General features: G+C 35.7%; 1 protein-coding gene across 3 annotated transcripts in view; it reads left to right on the top strand.

Annotated features, from left to right (window-relative positions):
- The window catches only part of IFT88 (intraflagellar transport 88), a 156,565-nt gene that overhangs the window by 87,896 nt on the left and 50,037 nt on the right, over window positions 1-18,632 (top strand). For all 3 annotated transcript variants that reach the window (XM_037527358.2, XM_037527361.2, XM_054701801.1), the window contains 4 exons: window positions 1,884-2,034; window positions 2,507-2,622; window positions 4,817-4,869; window positions 15,237-15,302. In XM_037527358.2, coding sequence (XP_037383255.1) covers window positions 1,884-2,034; window positions 2,507-2,622; window positions 4,817-4,869; window positions 15,237-15,302 — 386 coding nt within the window. The remainder of the gene's footprint in view (window positions 1-1,883; window positions 2,035-2,506; window positions 2,623-4,816; window positions 4,870-15,236; window positions 15,303-18,632) is intronic.

Genomic DNA, 18,632 nt, shown 5'->3' with positions numbered 1-18,632 from the left:
CTACTATTTTGGGGGATTAATAATTGAATAGTTGAGTATCATATTTTGAGTACACATAAGCTATTCATTGGATATAAATTAGATGCTTTAGAATATATATTAACTCTGAATCTGATAGAGTATCTTTGAAGCAGTAACTTAACTAACGAGAAGGAAATAATTGTTTATTATTGATCAGTACTATTGATAAAATTTGGGTAATTTCTTTTGGCTGACATATATATTTAATGAATGTAACTCTCCCAAAGCTTTAATCCCTCAAAAGTATGCAATGTTTATATAAATTCACTCATTCATTGCATTTATTCAATAGTAATTATTGACTTCGTATCATATGTGCCAGTATTATTTTCTGAATTCTGAGAAATATTGAAATATAAAACATTGCTTGTGTTATTTTCTCCTACAACTCTTAGCTTTTTTTAGTTTCTCCCTTCCCATTTTTAGAAAAACCAAAATTTGCTAATGTTTTTTAATACCTCCGACTCTTTTTAAAAACTTTAATTTCTGAGCCTCCCTGGTAGCGCAAGGGGGTAAGACACAGCCTATGAAGCTGTCCGCAGCCTCTGCAGCATGAGTTCGATCCCCGGCTGGCCAGGGAGCAACCCACATGACACAGCAGACCTCTCCTATTTCGCCCACTGCTCCCCTCAGCAATGTATTTCAGTAGATCTGCCTCTTCTGTTCCCCACTCTGTCTCTGGTGAATCCTCTCAACCCCCATGCCTCTGGCCTGTACTCCAGCTCTTGTATGCATAAATAAAAAAATCTTTAAAAAAAAAAAAACAACTTTAATTTCACTCCTTATTTAAAAAATAATATGCTTTGACAACAACATTGAAAAGGTTATAGTCTTATGTAGGTTTTAGGTTCCCATTATCTTGATGTAAATTGTATGCAAATACGTTTAGGAAAAAGTAGATTATAAAGTATATCATTAATTTTAAGTACTATCTGCTATACTTTTGATGGAGTGGATAAAATAACTTTTGTAAAAAGTTTTAGTTTTAGAAGAGATTACTACATAGTTACTCCTTTTAGCTTTTTTGTACTATCTATGTAATTTCTCTGAAATGCTAATGTCTTGATCTGTGCGATCCAGTTCATGAGCAATTTAGATCCAATTAAACAATTAATATGTTTGAGGCTTTTTGAATACATTTCTTTATTTTCATTTTTTTCTTGTTATCACATTTGTCATTAAAAACAAGATTCAATAAAACTTTGAATATCATTGAGGTATCTAATATAAAAAACACATAGTATGTAGCCAATTACTATTGATGTGAATAAATTACTTGAGTGTATGCAAAGAACTTACTATATACAGAAGCTTCAGAGAGAATTCCCTATCTTTGGTTTAAATCTAACTAAGGAAACTCAGGAAAATAGATGGAAACTATTCTCTAATATGTTCAGTATATGAAGAGAGGTAGAATAATCAAAAACAGCATTCAGGTATTTTTATTAAGGACAAATTTTGACTATGCTTTGAATACAATGGCAAACAATTCCACTAGAAATTTGAAAGTTGATCTTCGTGGATAGTAATGAAGCAAAGCAAAGCATATAGATAGATATGTATATCTATATAGATACATGTACATATATACACATCTATCTTTATATAGATATATGTACATATATGTGTATAGATAGTTACATAGATATATGTATATCTATGTACATACATATATAGATATGTATTATTGTTAACACTACCCCATCTTGCATCCTCATTGCTGAAGAAATCCAGAGTAAACAGTATTAAATAGCACATTACTATTGGCTAAGAAATATTTTTATAATAATATTGTTTTTAGGTTTGTTTGTGGATCAATGAATTTTTAAAAATTGTGTTATCCTTAACTGGACTTACTCAAGATATGAACTAATGGAAGATCCCAATCAAGCTATTGAATGGTTAATGCAACTGATCAGCGTTGTTCCAACAGATTCTAGAGCTTTGTCTAAACTAGGAGAATTATATGATAGTGAAGGAGATAAATCCCAAGCATTTCAATATTACTATGAGGTAGGTGTATAATCTGACTTCCCTTCTATTTTTTAGCTTCTTATGAATTGTGACAAAACAAGTCGTTTAATTTTTCAAATTTATAAATTCTTATTACTTTTAAAATACTTAAAGCATTTATGAAATGTAAAGCTTTTAATTTTATTAGCTTTTAGTGTTCACAAAATGAAATAAATTCAAATGCATTTTTCTCTTGAAATATCATGTTCACCTCTTTTTGATTCTATTACATGCTTTATTTGTCTCAGATCGTATATCAAAATGTAGAGATATTTATAGATAATTGAGAAATGCATTAAACAAATCTCGTTTATAAATCTTGTATGGTTTCAAAGCTTGTAAAGTGCTTTTGACAGCACATACATTTTTATTAAGAAACTTCATATTGGCTAAATAAATCCATTTTAGGTAAAATGCTCAGGAAGTAAACTGAGTACACTGATACTACTTTCATTTTCCATACTTTTTCCAGTCATATAGGTATTTCCCTTCTAACATTGAAGTCATTGAGTGGCTTGGAGCCTATTATATTGACACCCAGTTTTGTGAAAAAGCCATTCAGTACTTTGAAAGAGCTTCTCTTATACAGTAAGTAACTACTAAGATTTTATGTTTAATTAAATATCATGTGTTGGGATTTGATTTTCTCTCTAGACTTAGAATCTGATAGACACATGTTCTTGAGCAAATTGTAATGAACATTCTTGCATTATTTCCACTTTCTTGTTATGTTCCATTTTACTTGGTCTTTATTATAATAAACATTTTCCTTTTATGTAAAAGTTTTTAAAAATACCTTTATGTATTTTTCAAAGTCACAGCGAGCAAACAAGTATTATTTATTAGTCAGAAATTGACTATCTTCAGTCTTAGGATAGTGTTTCATTTCTGAAAGAGTCTTAATAGAAAAAATTTACGTTGGTTTCAATTTATAATTAATGTATGTTGTATATTAAAAATTAAGCTTTTAAAGGTATCATAAATTTCATATCAGAATATTTTGTATATGTCTGATTCAAAAATAATGCATAATGCTCTGCTTTTTATTGGGTAAGTTGAATTTTAATATAAAATGTGTTTTTTAATCATTGAACAATAAAGGAATGCTTAATAATGTAAGTAATCTCTGTATGGAGTTTGTAATAGGCAATTAATTTTTATGGCATTTGCTTTATATAAATATTTTGGGAATTATAAAACTAATTGCCAGCATAGAGGGACAGTTTTTAGTTTATAATTTTATACTGGAGACTAAAGCTGGATAAGTAATACACTATAAATTTCTTTTTACACTTAATATTAAGCCTAATATTAGCCATTAGCTCATGGAAGATCCTTCCTCCTTTACTCCAACTAGTACTGTTCGATCCTTGACTCCTGTTTGTGAATGCCATTTGTTGACCTGCAGTTATTTCCTAACCTAGCCTACTATGCTTTTTCTCCATCTCATCAATAATCTTGACCTCACAAGTCTTGACCTCCCTAACTTCACTGATCTTTACCCCACTGCTATTTAGCCTCCTAGATCTTACCCGATTCTGATTATCACCCAGCACATTTATACCAATAAAAACTTACATCATCCAGCTGTTTGAACATAACCTCCTTTCCTTCCAACTTACATACTCCCCAATTTCCAATCTGCTTTTCCTTGGTGAGATCGAGACCTCCAATTTCTTGACCTTTTTTTTCTGTAACAGTTTCTTGGATCTTGGGTTTATCATGCAGCAGGAGAGGAGATGATGAGTTTAAGGAGGAAATAAAATACATAAATAGTTATGTATTTTATTTAGGTCAAATTGGATGTCTGTGTAGGCAGTGAATTTGAGGTTAAGTAGCAGGGATGTGATTTAAACCCAAAGTTCTTTAATTCAAAAGTTGATAGGTTTGCCATCAAATTGAATAGGAACCAAGACTATATATAGTCTTTGAAGTCATCAGGTAAATGGAAGGGAGAGTCTAAAAAGTGAGAAGAGCATTAAATTATTCCCTGGTTTTTAATTTCTTTAAATCTTTATTTTCTTAGATATTTTTAATACTAGTCTTTAGAAATCATGGTTATGTTTTTTTTTTTTTTACTTAGAAAAGAAATTAATTCCTTTTTATAGGGAAAAAAGGGATGACTAGAACTCTTTTTTACTTTTTCTATAGTTGAAGCCTACTTGTTCAAACATAAGATCAGAATTGCCTCTTGGGTACGGAATTTTACAAACATAAGCCTACATTTCTAAGTCTTAGATACTAAGTTTAAGCATAAGATTATGGCAAAGGTAATGATAGTGTTTAAAATAGAATGAGGGTCCTCCCTGGTGGCACAGGCAGTTGAGCGCAGCCTCTGCAGCGCAGGTACAATCCCGGCCGGCCGGGGAAATACCCACATGGCATGGCAGACCTCTCCTGTCTCGCTGCTGCTCCCCTCAGCAGTGTATTTCAGTCAATCTGCCTGTTCTGTTCACCGCTCTGTCTCTGATGAATCCTCTCACCCTCCCGCCCCAGTTCTTGTATGCATGAATAAATAAATCTTTTTTAAAAATCATAAAATAGAAAGAAGTGGTCTTCTGCCAAATGTGTTCTCACAAGAGTATCTAAATAAATGTGTGAACTAGACAGAAGAACTCTTAAATTTAAATTTCACAATATAAATATGATAGCGAACAATCAATAGTTATACTATTGATTTGACCTAATCAAATGTCAAAAAGTAATTGTACAGATACATAGCTCTATATATCAGATTATTTTTGTTTCATTTCTAATTTTATATAATTTATTTCTTTTACAGGCCTACACAAGTAAAGTGGCAGTTGATGGTAGCTAGTTGTTTTAGAAGAAGTGGTAAATATTTTCGTTTTATTCATTTTTAATATATTTATTTTACTGCTGTCTTTTAGGTAATTTTCATATAAATGTGTTTCCATTGCATATTTGTCTGTTAATACTAACTTTTGATAACTTCATATTTGAAGCATTATATGAAAAACAATTACTGTGTACAGAAAAGTTATGCTTACAAAGTGGGTTTTAGTGTATTACAACACTAATGTTAAACATAAACTCATTATTTTTCTTTTTTTTTTTTTTTTAAATATTAAATTTTATTTTTATATTCCCCCATACAATTGCAAACGCCACATTCTGACCCCAATCCTTCCCCTCCCGCCCCCCACCCCCCAAAAAGTGTCTCTGGTTCATAGTTTTTTGTTGATTTTGATTTTCACTTTCTTATATTCATTTTCCTGGTCCCTTATTTAAGTTTTCTAGATTCCTGCTATGAGTGAGACCATCCGGTATTTTTCTTTTTCTTTTTGGCTTATTTCGCTGAGCATGATCCCTTCCAGTGCCATCCATGTTGCTGCAAATTGCATGTGTTTATCTTTTTTGAATGCTGAGTAATATTCCATGGTATATATGTACCACATCTTCTTGATCCAGTCATCTATTTTTGGGCATTTGGGTTGTTTCCAAAGCTTAGCTATTGTAAACAGTGCTGCTATAAACATAGGAGTGCAGGTGCTCTTTGGAATTGATGTTTCTGTGTCCTTTGGGTAAATACCTAGGAGTGGAATTGCTGGATCATATGGAAGCTCTATGTTTAGTAGGTCCAGAAATCTCCACACAGCTCTCCATAGTGGTTGGACCAGTTTGCACTCCCACCAACAGTGCACAAGAGTTCCTTTTTCTCCACATCCTCGCCAACATTTGTTGTTGCTAGTTTTTTTAATATGTGCCATTCTCACTGGTGTGAGATGGTATCTCATGGTAGTTTTGATTTGCATTTCCCTGATTACAAGTGATGTTGAACATTTTTTCATATGTCTGTTGGCCATTTGCATTTCCTCTTCAGAGAAGTTTCTTTTTAGCTCTTCTGCCCATTTTTTGACTGGATTATTTTCTTTGTTGTTGCTGAGTCTCATCAGCTCTTTGCAGATTTTTGTGATCAGTCCTTTATCATTAGTGTTGGGTGCAAAAATGTTCTCCCAGTTGGTGGGGTTTCTCTTTGTTTTTGTTATTGTCTCTTTTGCTGTGCAGAAGCTCTTTAATTTGATGTAGTCCCAGCTGTTTATCTTTGCCTTCACTATCACTGCTTTGGGTGATGTGTCTGTAAAGATGTCTTTGATGTGCAAATCCCGTAGTGTTTCGCCTATATTTCCTTCTATGTATTTTATGGTTTCAGGTCTTATGTCTAGTTCTTTAATCCATTTTGAGTTGATTTTTGTGTATGGTGTGAGGTAGTGGTCAAGCTTCATTCTTTTGCATGTAGCGACCCAGTTTTCCAGCACCATTTATTGAACAAACTTTCTTTGCTCCAATGCATAGTCTTTGCTCCTTTGTCAAAGATTAGTTGACCATAAATCTGTGGGTTTATTTCTGGATTTTCTATTCGATTCCATTGGTCTGTATGTCTGTTCTTGTTCCAATACCATGCAGTTTTGATGATTATGGCTTTGTAGTATAGTTTGAAGTCTGGGAGTGTGATGCCTCCATTTCCTTCTTTTTTTTTCAGTAGAGCTTTGGCTATTCGGGGTTTTTGGTGATTCCATATGAATTTCATCAATAATTGTTCTATTTCTTTGAAGAATGCCATTGAGATTTTGATTGGAATAGCATTGAATCTGTATATTGCTTTTGGTAGGATGGCCATTTTAATAATGTTTATTCTTCCAATCCATGAGCAGGGGATGTCTTTCCATTTCTTTGTGTCTTCTTCTATTTCTTTTAACAGTGTTTTATAGTTTTCTTTGTATAGGTCCTTACCTCTTTTGTTAGATTTATTCCCAAATATTTGATTTTTTTGTTTCGATAATAAAAGGGGTGGTTTTTTTGATTTCTTCTTCTTCAGATTTATTGTTTGTGTATAGGAAGGCTACTGACTTTTGCGTGTTGATTTTGTATCCTGCCACTTTACTGAATTGATTGATGAGTTGAATTAGTTTTTCTGTGGAGATTTTGGGGTTCTCTATGTATATTATCATATCATCTGCAAATAGTGATAGTTTGACTTCTTCTTTTCCTATTTGGATTCCTTGGATGTCTTTTTCTTGTCTTATTGCTCTGGCTAGGACTTCCAGTATTATATTGAAAAGCAGTGGTGAGAGTGGACATCCTTGTCTTGTTCCAGATCTTAATGGAATTGCTTTCAGCTTTTCACCATTGAGAATGATACTGGCTGTTGCTTGTCATAGATGGCCTTTATGATGTTGAGGTATGTTCCTTGTATCCCAAGAATTTCAAGGGCTTTTATCATGAATGGGTGTTGCACTTTGTCGAAAGCTTTCTCAGCATCTATTGATATTATCATATGGTTTTTATATTTCTTTTTGTTGATGTGTTGGATAACGTTGATTGATTTTCGGATGTTAAACCATCCTTGTGCCCCTGGAATGAATCCAACTTGGTCGTGGTGAATTATCTTATGGATACATTGTTGGATTCTGATAGCTAAAATTTTATTGAGGATTTTTGCATCAGTGTTCATTAGGGAGATTGGCCTATAGTTTTCCTTTTTTGTGTTGTCCTTATTTGGTTTTGGTATTAGTGTAATATTGGCTTCATAGAACGTGTTTGGTATTGTCCCTTCCTTCTCAATTTTTTGGAAGAGTTTGTGAAGGATAGGCACTAATTCGTCTCTGAATGTTTGGTAGAATTCATTTGTAAATCCATCAGGTCCTGGGCTTTTGTTTTTGGGGAGGTTTTTAATTACCATTTCAATTTCGCTGCTTGTAATTGGTCTGTTTAGGTGTTCTATTTCTTCTTTATCTAGCTTTGGGTGATTGTAGAGTTGTAGGAATTTGTCCATCTCCTCTAGATTGTTGAGGTTGTTTCCATATAACTGTTCATAGTAGTTACTGATTATTCTTTTGATTTCTGCTGTGTCCGTTGTGATTTCTCCTCTTTCATTTATGATTCTGTGTATTTGTGCTTTCTCCCTTTTTTCCTTTGTGAGCCTGGCTAGGGGTTTGTCTATTTTATTTATTTTTTCAAAGAACCAGCTCTTGGTTTCATTGATCTTTTGGATTGTTTTTTTAGTTTCAATTTCATTTATTTCTGCTTTGGTTTTATTATTTCTTTTCTTCTACTGGTTCTGGGGTTTTTTTGTTGTTCTTTTTCTAGATCTTTGAGCTTCGAGATTAGGTTGTTTCTTTGAGTTCTTTCTTGTTTTTTGATGTGAGCTTCTATTGCTATATATTTTCCTCTTATTACTGCTTTTGCTGCATCCCATACATTTAGGATATTGGTGTCCTCCTTGTCATTCAATTCAAAGAATTTTTTAATTTCTTCTTTGATCTCCTCGTTAGTCCAGTGGTCTTCCAGTAGTGTGGCTTTTAATCTCCATGAGGTAGGAAAGTTCCTTGCCTTCTTTTTATGATTTATTTCTAGTTTGATGCCTTCGTGGTCAGAAAAGATGGTTGGTATGATTTCAATCTTGGTGTATCTGTTGATGTTTGTCTTGTGCCCAGTATGTGATCGATCCTGGAGAATGATCCGTGTGCGCTTGAGAAAAATGTGTACTCCGTTTTTTTGGGTTTAGTGTTCTATAGATGTCTGTTAAGCCCAAATGCTCTAGGTCCTTATTTAGAGCTTTAGTTTCTTTACTTATTTTTTGTCTTGTTGATCTATCCATTGTTGATAGTGGTGTGTTGAAGTCTCCCACTACATATGTGTTTTCTCTGATGTCTGTTTTCAGAGAGGACAACAGTTGTCTGATATATTTTGGTGCTCTTTCGTTTGGTGAGTATATGTTAATGAGTGTTATTTCTTCTTGAAGTATTGTCCCCTTAATCATAATGTAGTGACCATTGGGGTCTCTTTTTATTTTTTTGAGTTTGAAGTCTGTTTTATCTGATATAAGTATAGCTGTTCCTGCTTTCTTTTTTGGCCCATTTGCTTGTAGGATTGTTTTCCATCCTTTGACTTTGAGCCTATTTTTATCTTTTGTAGCTAAATGTGTTTCCTGGAGACAGCAAAAGGTTGGGTTTTGTTTCTTAATCCAGGCTGCAACTCTGTGTCTTTTTATTGAAGAGTTTAGTCCATTTACATTTAGAGTTAATATTGATATGTTAGCATCTGTATTTGCCATTATGTTTGTCTTTCCTTTGATTTTATTTATTTATTCTTTTAATAACTTTTTTTTTTTTTTTTTGGTCTTCTTTCGTTGTTATTCGTCCCTCTGAGGTTCTGGCTTTAGGATTCCTTGTAGTATTTTTTGGAGTGGGGGTTTAGTCGCAATGAAATTCCGGAGTTTCTCTTTGTCTGGGAAGGTCCATATTCTTTCTTCATGAGGAAAGAGAGCTTTGCGGGATAGAGTATTCTTGGTTGGCATCTGTTTTCTTGGAGTCTGTTGACTATGTCCCTCCACTCTCTCCTTGCCCGTAGTGTTTCTTCAGAGAAGTCTGATGTCAGCCTGATTGGTTTTCCTTTGAATGTTATCTGTTTCTTCCCTCTTGTCAGCTTCATTATTTTTTCCTTGTCCTGGATTCTTGGAGCTTTACTATTATGTGTCTTGCTGTGTTTTTCCTTTCGTCGTGGAAGTTTGGTGTTCTTCTTGCTTCTTGTATATCAATTTTCAGCTCCTTCTTCTCATTTGGGAAGTTCTCTTCAATTATATCATGAATATTTTCTCTGTTCCTACATCTCTCTCCTCTCCTTCTGGAATTCCTATAACTCTTATATTTCCTTTCCTCATGGAGTCAGATAGTTCCCGAAGTCTTTCTTCATTCTTTTTCCTTCGTACTTCTCTTTCCTTTTCTGTTTTGGTTCTTTTTATTTCTGTGTCTTCAAGATTACTTATTCGTTCTTCCATTTCATCTATTCTGCTTTCATTGCTTTTCCCAGAGTTCTTTAGTTCCTCCATTAATTCTTTGATCTCCTGCATTTCTCTTACTTCCCTCTTTAGGGACTCAATTTCCTTCTTCTGATCTATCACTTTTTTAATCATGGCAATTTTAAATTCTCTTTCTGGAAGGCTCAGAAGTTCTTCCAAGTTGCTGTCGTTGCAATCTGGGGAGTGGTTTTCTTTTTGTGGTGTGCTTCTTTCCTGAGGAGTTTTTAGGTTGCGTGTGGTTCTTCTACTCCCTACTGTCTGTTTTCTAATTTGTCGTATGCGTTGGGACACTGTGTTGCTCGGACTGACTGACATCTTGGGTGAACTTCTCCGCTCCCCTCTGGCTCTTCCAGGAGCCATCTCTGTCTTCTGGGGGAGCTTTCTGCTGGTTTTAGGCAGTTTTTACTGAAGAAATGTCCCTGTTCTCAAATGGCGAAGCGGGATGCAGTCCCTGCGCCTCCGGTTTCAGGCACACTCTTCTGCGCCCCCGGTCTGCCCCGGACGTGGGTGCCTGCTCCCTCTGTGGGCTCAGACTGCTGGTCGGAAGGGGCCTGGCGTGGAATAACTTCCCGGCTGGCCACTGGGTCCTCCAGAAACCTTCTGCCCTTTTCAAGCAGTCTTAAGAAATGTCCTGTTTTATAGGGTGTTAGTGACTTTTTTTTTCCTGGTCGCTAGGTGGCGCCAGAGATCTCTCCTATTGTCCTTGGGGGGCTGTTTTTCGCCTCCCCCACCCCGTGGGACAGAGAACAGAGCGGGAATGGTAGGGTACACCTCAACAGCTTTGGGGTGCTGTGTCTGCCTTGTGCCCCACCGTCGTGGAGAACCCACGCCCCGAATTTTCGTGCCCCGGGTCTCAGTTCAAAGCCCTCAGTTCCAGGATGCGGGCTGTAGCCCAGTTCAGTGGCGCGGGAATGGCGCCTTTTGCACAGCTCCCGTGCCTGGGCGCCTGGTTCCTGCTCACTCAGGGAGGGACCTTCACCTCAGTGAGGACCTCCGTGCGTCTCCCCGCAAGCCTAGGTCACAGGCGCGGGACCTGGGCAGCCGCGATCCAGGTCTGCACTTGCTTTTCAAGCTCCCCGAGCGCGCCGCGTTTCCGTGCCAGCTTACCGGCAGCCCGGGCTGTGTGCCGGTCTCCCGGGGTCTTTGTTCTTCTCTAATGGCGCCAGGAGCCTTTCGCTCACCGCAGCGGCGGATCCTGCAAGGTTCGCCTCAGCTCCCGTTCACGGGGTGTGGTGGCTGCAATAGTTCCTTTCCACTCACAGTCCCGCTTGCTCTGTCGTTTGTTCTTGTGGGCCGTTTTGGTTTGTTGTTTCCTCCTCTCTGCCGGGTGGGAGAGTGCTGCCTCTGTGGGCGGGGGAGGGGAGCAGGGTTCTGCGCTTCCCTCCCTTCTAGTCCTCTTTTATGGCCACTTTCTTCTTTGGGCAGTTCGCTGGCGTCACCCGTTTATCTTCCGTGTCCCACTTCTCACTGGGACCTGCCGCTTTTCCTCCCTATTAACTTTTTTTAATGGGAGATCTTACTCGCAGCGTCTCCTCGCCGCCATGTTGCTCCGCCCCTCCCCTAAACTCATTATTTTTCAAGAGTAACATGATCATTTTCACAAGTTAGTCACGAAAGAATAGCCTACTGGGCCATCTATGACAAGCCAACAGCCAGTATCATTCTCAAAGGTGAAAAGCTGAAAGCAATTCCATTAAGATCTGGAACAAGACAAGGATGTCCACTCTCACCACTGCTTTTCAATATAATACTGGAAGTCCTAGTCAGAGCAATAAGACAAGAGAAAGACATCCAAGGAATCCAAATAGGAAAAGAAGAAGTCAAACTATCACTATTTGCAGATGATATGATATTATACATAGAGAACCCCAAAAACTCCACAGAAAAACTAATTCAAGTAATCAATCAGTTCAGTAAAGTGGCAGGATACAAAATCAACACGCAAAAGTCAGTAGCCTTCCTATACACAAACAATAAATCTGAGGAAGAAGAAATCAAAAAAACCATCCCTTTTGTTATTGAAACAAAAAAAATCAAATATTTGGGAATAAATCTAACAAAAGAGGTAAAGGACCTATACAAAGAAAACTATAAAACACTGTTAAAAGAAATAGAAGAAGACACAAAGAAATGGAAAGACATCCCCTGCTCATGGATTGGAAGAATAAACATTATTAAAATGGCCATCCTTCCAAAAGCAATATGCAGATTCAGTGCTATTCCAATCAAAATTTCAATGTCATTCTTCAAAGAAATAGAACAATTATTGATGAAATTCATATGGAATCACAAAAAACCCCGAATAGCCAAAGCTCTCCTGAAAAAAAAAAGAATGGAATGGAGGCATCACACTCCCAGACTTCAAACTATACTACAAAGCCATAATCATCAAAACTGCATGGTATTGGAACAAGAACAGACATACAGACCAATGGAATCGTATAGAAAATCCAGAAATAAACCCACAGATTTATGGTCAACTAATCTTTGACAAAGGAGCAAAGACTATGCATTGTAGCAAAGAAAGTTTGTTCAATAAATGGTGCTGGGAAAACTGGGTCGCTACATGCAAAAGAATGAAGCTTGACCACTACCTCACACCATACACAAAAATCAACTCAAAATGGATTAAAGAACTAGACATAAGACCTGAAACCATAAAATATATAGAAGGAAATATAGGCGAATCACTAAGACATCTTTACAGACACATCACCCAAAGCAGTGATAGTGAAGGCAAAGATAAACAGCTGGGACTACATCAAATTAAAGAGCTTCTGCACAGCAAAAGAGACAATAACAAAAACAAAGAGAAACCCCACCAACTGGGAGAACATTTTTGCACCCAACACTAATGATAAAGGACTGATCACAAAAATCTGCAAAGAGCTGATGAGACTCAACAACAACAAAGAAAATAATCCAGTCAAAAAATGGGCAGAAGAGCTAAAAAGAAACTTCTCTGAAGAGGAAATGCAAATGGCCAACAGGCATATGAAAAAATGTTCAACATCACTTGTCATCAGGGAAATACAAATCAAAACTACCATGAGATACCATCTTACACCAGTGAGAATGGCACATATTAAAAAAACTAGCAACAACAAATGTTGGCGAGGGTGTGGAGAAAAAGGAACTCTTCTGCACTGTTGGTGGGAGTGCAAACTGGTCCAACCACTATGGAAAGCTGTGTGGAGATTTCTGGACCTACTACACATAGAGCTTCCATATGATCCAGCAATTCCACTCCTAGGTATTTACCCAAAGGACACAGAAACATCAATTCCAAAGAACACCTGCACCCCTATGTGTATAGCAGCACTGTTTACAATAGCTAAGCTTTGGAAACAACCCAAATGCCCAAAAATAGATGACTGGATCAAGAAGATGTGGTACATATATACCATGGAATATTACTCAGCATTCAAAAAAGATAAACATGCAATTTGCAGCAACATGGATGGCGCTGGAAGGGATCATGCTCAGCGAAATAAGCCAAAAAGAAAAAGAAAAATACCGGATGGTCTCACTCATAGCAGGAATCTAGAAAACTTAAATAAGGGACCAGGAAAATGAATAACTATAAGAAAGTGAAAATCAAAATCAACAAAAAACTATGAAGCAGAGACACTTTTAGGGGGGTGGGGGCGGGAGGGAGGGATTGGGGTCAGAATGGGGGGGGCTGCAATTGTATGGGGAATATAACAATAAAATTTATTATTAAAAAAAAAAAGAATAGCCTTTTGTACACATGAATTTTATTTACATTTCCTACTTACCTAGTCAATTCTAAAGACCTGTTTGTGTTTTCCCAAATTTAAGAGACTAACTGGAACAGCTAGTTAATACCGAATATCATTAGATATCTTCATTTGTGTGCCAGTAACTGCTTTTATTATATTCTGTGCCTCTGACACTAGTCCTGTGATATAGAAATGTTCATACTTTTGGACTACTGTGAAATGAATAATGATGTTGAGATATCATAGACTAATTAGGGAGATAAATGTTAACAAATTTGTAATCCCTCTTGCAGAGCATGCAATGACCAAGAAACAGTTCTCCATCCAAGGGAAGCATGAAATGTGAAAGTGTTAACAGTGTGTTCTCACCCAGTTTTGTAGGAGGTTTCTTTATCTCTGTGAACTCCTTCCCAATAACATCAGTATAGCACTTACTATAGTTCTCAAATCATTTGAAGGGTTAATTTTAATGTTACTGTTTCTCCTACAGCCATAACTGAACTATATACATTTTATTTACGTCACAGTGATATTCTAATGGTTCAGAATTGCCTGCATTCATTTTAATGTCAGTCTTATGTAAAGTGTATATATATTAATATATGAGGTAGTCTGAATGAATTAAACTTTCAAACATTCTTAAATTAATGAAGGGCATGTTAGAAAAAGAGAGCTAACATTTATTGAGAACCTTCTGTGTGCTAGATGCTTCCTCCCTATTTCATTTAATTCTCACAATTAAAGCTTGCATAGTCATCCTTCAGAGAGATTCATAACTTGTTTTTGAGATTTTAGCAAAGAGCTTTGGCCAAAGTTTATTTTTCTGTTGTGCAAAACTAACTATTTTATTACAAAGCAAAATGCTTTCTAGACTTTTTTAATGTTGCAAAATAAAACCTACAAAATGACTTTTAATCTTTTCCAATTCAAATGACTAAGAAAAAGCATACCACATAGTTGTTTCCCCAAACTCAGCCAACCACCCATATTAATTTCCTATATGTCTTTTTTAGAAAAATTAATCATATGAAGTAAATGCGTTTATTAATTTATATTCAATTTGATGAAAGGATCTTTAATTTTTGCCGCTAACATTTACTTAAAGAAGTAGAACTAAGTTTCAGCCATCATCCATTTTCTTCTGTTCTCACCCTTTTTCAAATGTAATTAATTTGTACATTTTCTTCTTCCAGAATTTATATTAAAACTTAAGAATGGTTCCATGTGCTTTTGGAAAAATAAAGGTTTACCTACTAAACCTATTAAACCTTTGGATTAAGGGCCTCCCCGGTGGCGCAGAGGGTTGAGCACAGCACTGTGAAGCTGTCCGCAGCCTCTGCAGCGTGGGCTCGATCCCAGCCGGCCAGGGAGATTCCCACATGGCATAGCAGACCTCTCCTGTTGCACCCGCTGCACCCCTCAGCAGTGCTTTGGGTCCTTCTGCCTGTTCTGTTCCCCACTCTGTCTCTGGTGAATCCTCTTGCCCTCCTGTGCCTCTGGCCTATACCCCAGCTACTGTATAAATAAAAAATTAATCTTTAAAAAAAAAAAAACCTTTGGATTAAAATTAATATTTTTCTGAATCCTATTGATTTCTATAATCTGCTAGTGGTGTTTGTCTTCTTTTTTATTTGTAGGTAACTACCAGAAAGCATTAGATACTTATAAAGATATTCACAGAAAATTTCCAGAAAATGCTGAATGTAAGTGAGTTTATATTTTACAACTTTGAAAGGTATAGATTCTCACATTTTATGTCCTAATATTTAATAATTGCATTTGCTATAGTACTTGCATGCATAGGTACTATAATTTGTGGTACATACCTGTGTTTTAGCATATATTAAATGTTTAAATGTGTTTATGGGATTCAAAACTTTATGTAAGAACACATTTTTACGAGTACACATATATAGAATTTAATTGTTGGCGGATTTAACAATTACTGAGTTTTCTATAATAAGCATATCTATATATTTTAAAGTTTTCTATAATAAGCATATCTATATATTTTAAAGTTGTATGAAATTTTAAGGATAAATTTTAAGTTTATAAACCGATGTTTTATAGGAAAAGGCATTTTTAACCATTTAGTATTTAACATTTTGAGATTGAAAATATACTTTAAAAGTTTGTGAAAATAAAACACTAATAATCCTATGGATACTGATAGCAATGTTACGTGAATTTTTTTACCAAGCATTTTTTATTCCCTTTAGAAATAGCATTAGTTACACATTTAATGAAGAATTTTTTTTTTTATTGAAGCAACATTGCTTTACATTATTTGTGTTTTATAGGTATAGGATCTGCCTGTCCTATTGTTGTTACTACTCAACACCCACCACCAAAGCACCCACAGCCCATCCCTGTAGTCCACTGTGTTCCTTCCCTCCTGTCCTCACCACTACCCACCTACCCCCACTCCCCCAGGATTTGTTAATTTGGCTTTATTTCATCCTTTGCTTAGTATCTCTGTATTCCACATATAAGTGACACTATCCACTGTGTCTTTCTCCCTCTGATTTATATAACTTAGCAATATCCCCTCCAGCTCCATGCATGTTGCCGAAATGGCAAGTTTATCTTTTTCCCTTCAAATGTGTGTTTTTGTATTCTTTAATTAGATGCCTGGCAGTGGAGTTGCTGGATCATATGCAGAACCATTTTTAATCTTTTGAGAAACCTCCATACCTCGATAGGGGCTTAACCTGTCTACATTCCCACCAGTGGTGTTTGAGAGTTCCTTTTTCTCTAAAATCTCTCCAGACCTTGTTGTTTCTAGGATTTTTATAGGGTCCATTCTTGCAGGGGTGAAGTGATATCTCATTGTGTTTTTGATTTACATTTCTCTTAGCATAGTGATGATGAGTATTTTTTCATGTACCTGTTAACCATCTACATGTCTTCTTTGGAGAAATGCCTATTTAGCTCTTCTGCCCATTACTTAATTGGGTTATTTGTCTTCATTTTAGTGAGCTGTATGAGTACTTTATCTTGGATTGTATGTTTCTAAGAATTTGCCCCTCCTAAGTTATTGAACTTACTAGCATACAAATTATTCATAGCAATCTCTTACAATACTCTCAATTTCTGAGATGTCAGAAGTAACTTGTCCACTTTCATTTCTGGTCCTATTTGCTTACATTTCTCCTTTTCTTAATGAGCCTAGCTAGAGGTTTATTTTATTTTTTCAAATAACCAGCTTTTAGTTTCATTGTCCTCTTGAATATCTTTTTTATTTGTATTTCATTTATTTCTGTTCTAATTTTTATTATTTCTGTCCTGCTGGATTTTGGTTTTGTTTGTTCTTTTATTGGTACCTTAAGGTGGGAAATGATTATATATTTGAGCTCTTTCTTGTTTTTGATGTGGGCCTATATTACTATATATTTATTCTTAGTACTGCTTTTGCTATATTCCATAGGTTCTGGTAGGTTGTGTCCTCTTTGTCATTTGTCTTGAGGGTTTTTTTAATTTCTTCTTTGATTTCTTAATAGATTTGATATCTTCATTCTATTAGCCAGTAGTCACTCAGTAAATATGTTGTCTAGTCTACATATTAGAGGTTTTTCCTGTTTGCTGTTATCTGTATGTGTGGTTGATTTCTAATTGATACCTATATATGATCAGAGAAGATGTAAGGTATGATTTCAGTCTTCATGAATTTGTTGATATTTGTCTGGTGACCTAACGTGTGGTCTATCTGGAGAATGTCCCATGGAAATTGAGAAGAATGTGTGTTCAGCTTTTGAGAGATACAGTGCCCTATAAATTTCTGTTAAGCCCATGAGGTCTAATTCTTTGTTTAATTAAGGGTATTAATCTGTCTATTGGTGAAAGTGTAGTGTTGATATCCCCTGTCATAAAGATGTTTTTTCCCAATGTCTGGTTCCAAATTTGTTAATAGCTGCCTTGTATGTTTTTATGCTCCTTTATTTTCTGCATATATTTTGATAAGTGTTATTTCTTCTTGATGTATTACTCCCTTAATTATTACAAAGTGAACTGTCTCATTTTACCTGTCTCATTTTACCTTCTTTAGCTGAGCATATATTTTATCTGGTGTAAGTATGGCTGTTCCTACCTCCATTTATGTCCCATTTCTTGTAGGATCATTTTCTAACTCTTTACTCTGAACCTGTATTTTTCTTTGGTGCTCTGGTGCATTTCCTGGAGACAGCAGAACTTTAGATTCTGTTTTTAATCCAACCAAATACTCTGTGTCTTTTAGTGTGTTCAATTCCATTTACGTTTAGAGTGATTATTGATATATGAAAGACTACTATTGCTATTTTGTCCTTAATTTTGTGGCTTTTTCTATTTCCATGTTCTATTCTTTGTGAATGTTCTTCTGTTTAGATCTCCTTTCAACATTTCTAGGAGGTGGAGATATATAGTGTTTCACGGTTCTTTAACTTCTCTTTGTCTTACAAAGCTTTTATTTCTCATATTTGAATGAGAGCCTTGCAGGATAGAATGATCTGCCTGGAATTTGTATTTTGTATTTTGATTATGTCATCCCATTGTCTCCTTGCCCATAGTATTTCTTCAGGGAAGTCCAATGTAAACCTGATCAGGGTTCCTTAATAAGTTATGTGCTTCTTCCCTCTAGCCAGCTTCAATATTCTTTCTTTCTCTTGAATTCTTGAAAGTTCCACTACTAGGTGTCTTGGTCTAGGTCTCATTTTTGTTAAGGTGCCCTGGCATGGATTTGCATATTTAGTACCTTCTCTAGGTTTGGTAAGTTTTCCTCTGTTATTTCTTTGAATAAGTTCTTCCTAGATTTGGTACATATACACAAAGGAATATTACTCAGCAATCAAAAAAGATAAACACATGCAGTTTGCAGCAACATGGATGGAGCTAGAAGGGATCATGTTCAGCGAAATAAGTCAGAAAGAAAAAGAAAAATACTGGATGGTCTCACTCATAGCAGGAATTTAGAAAACCTAAAGAAGAGACCAGAAAAAAGACTAATCAATACAAAGTAAAAATCAAAATCAACAAGTAACTATAAACCAGAGACACAC

This window comes from Talpa occidentalis, unplaced genomic scaffold (genome assembly GCF_014898055.3).
Source record: "Talpa occidentalis isolate TD23 unplaced genomic scaffold, MPIMG_talOcc4v2.1 talOcc4.5, whole genome shotgun sequence".
Taxonomy (NCBI): domain Eukaryota; kingdom Metazoa; phylum Chordata; class Mammalia; order Eulipotyphla; family Talpidae; genus Talpa; species Talpa occidentalis.
The sequence above is the reverse complement of the archived record's forward strand: the minus strand, read 5'-3'. Positions and strand labels throughout refer to the sequence as shown.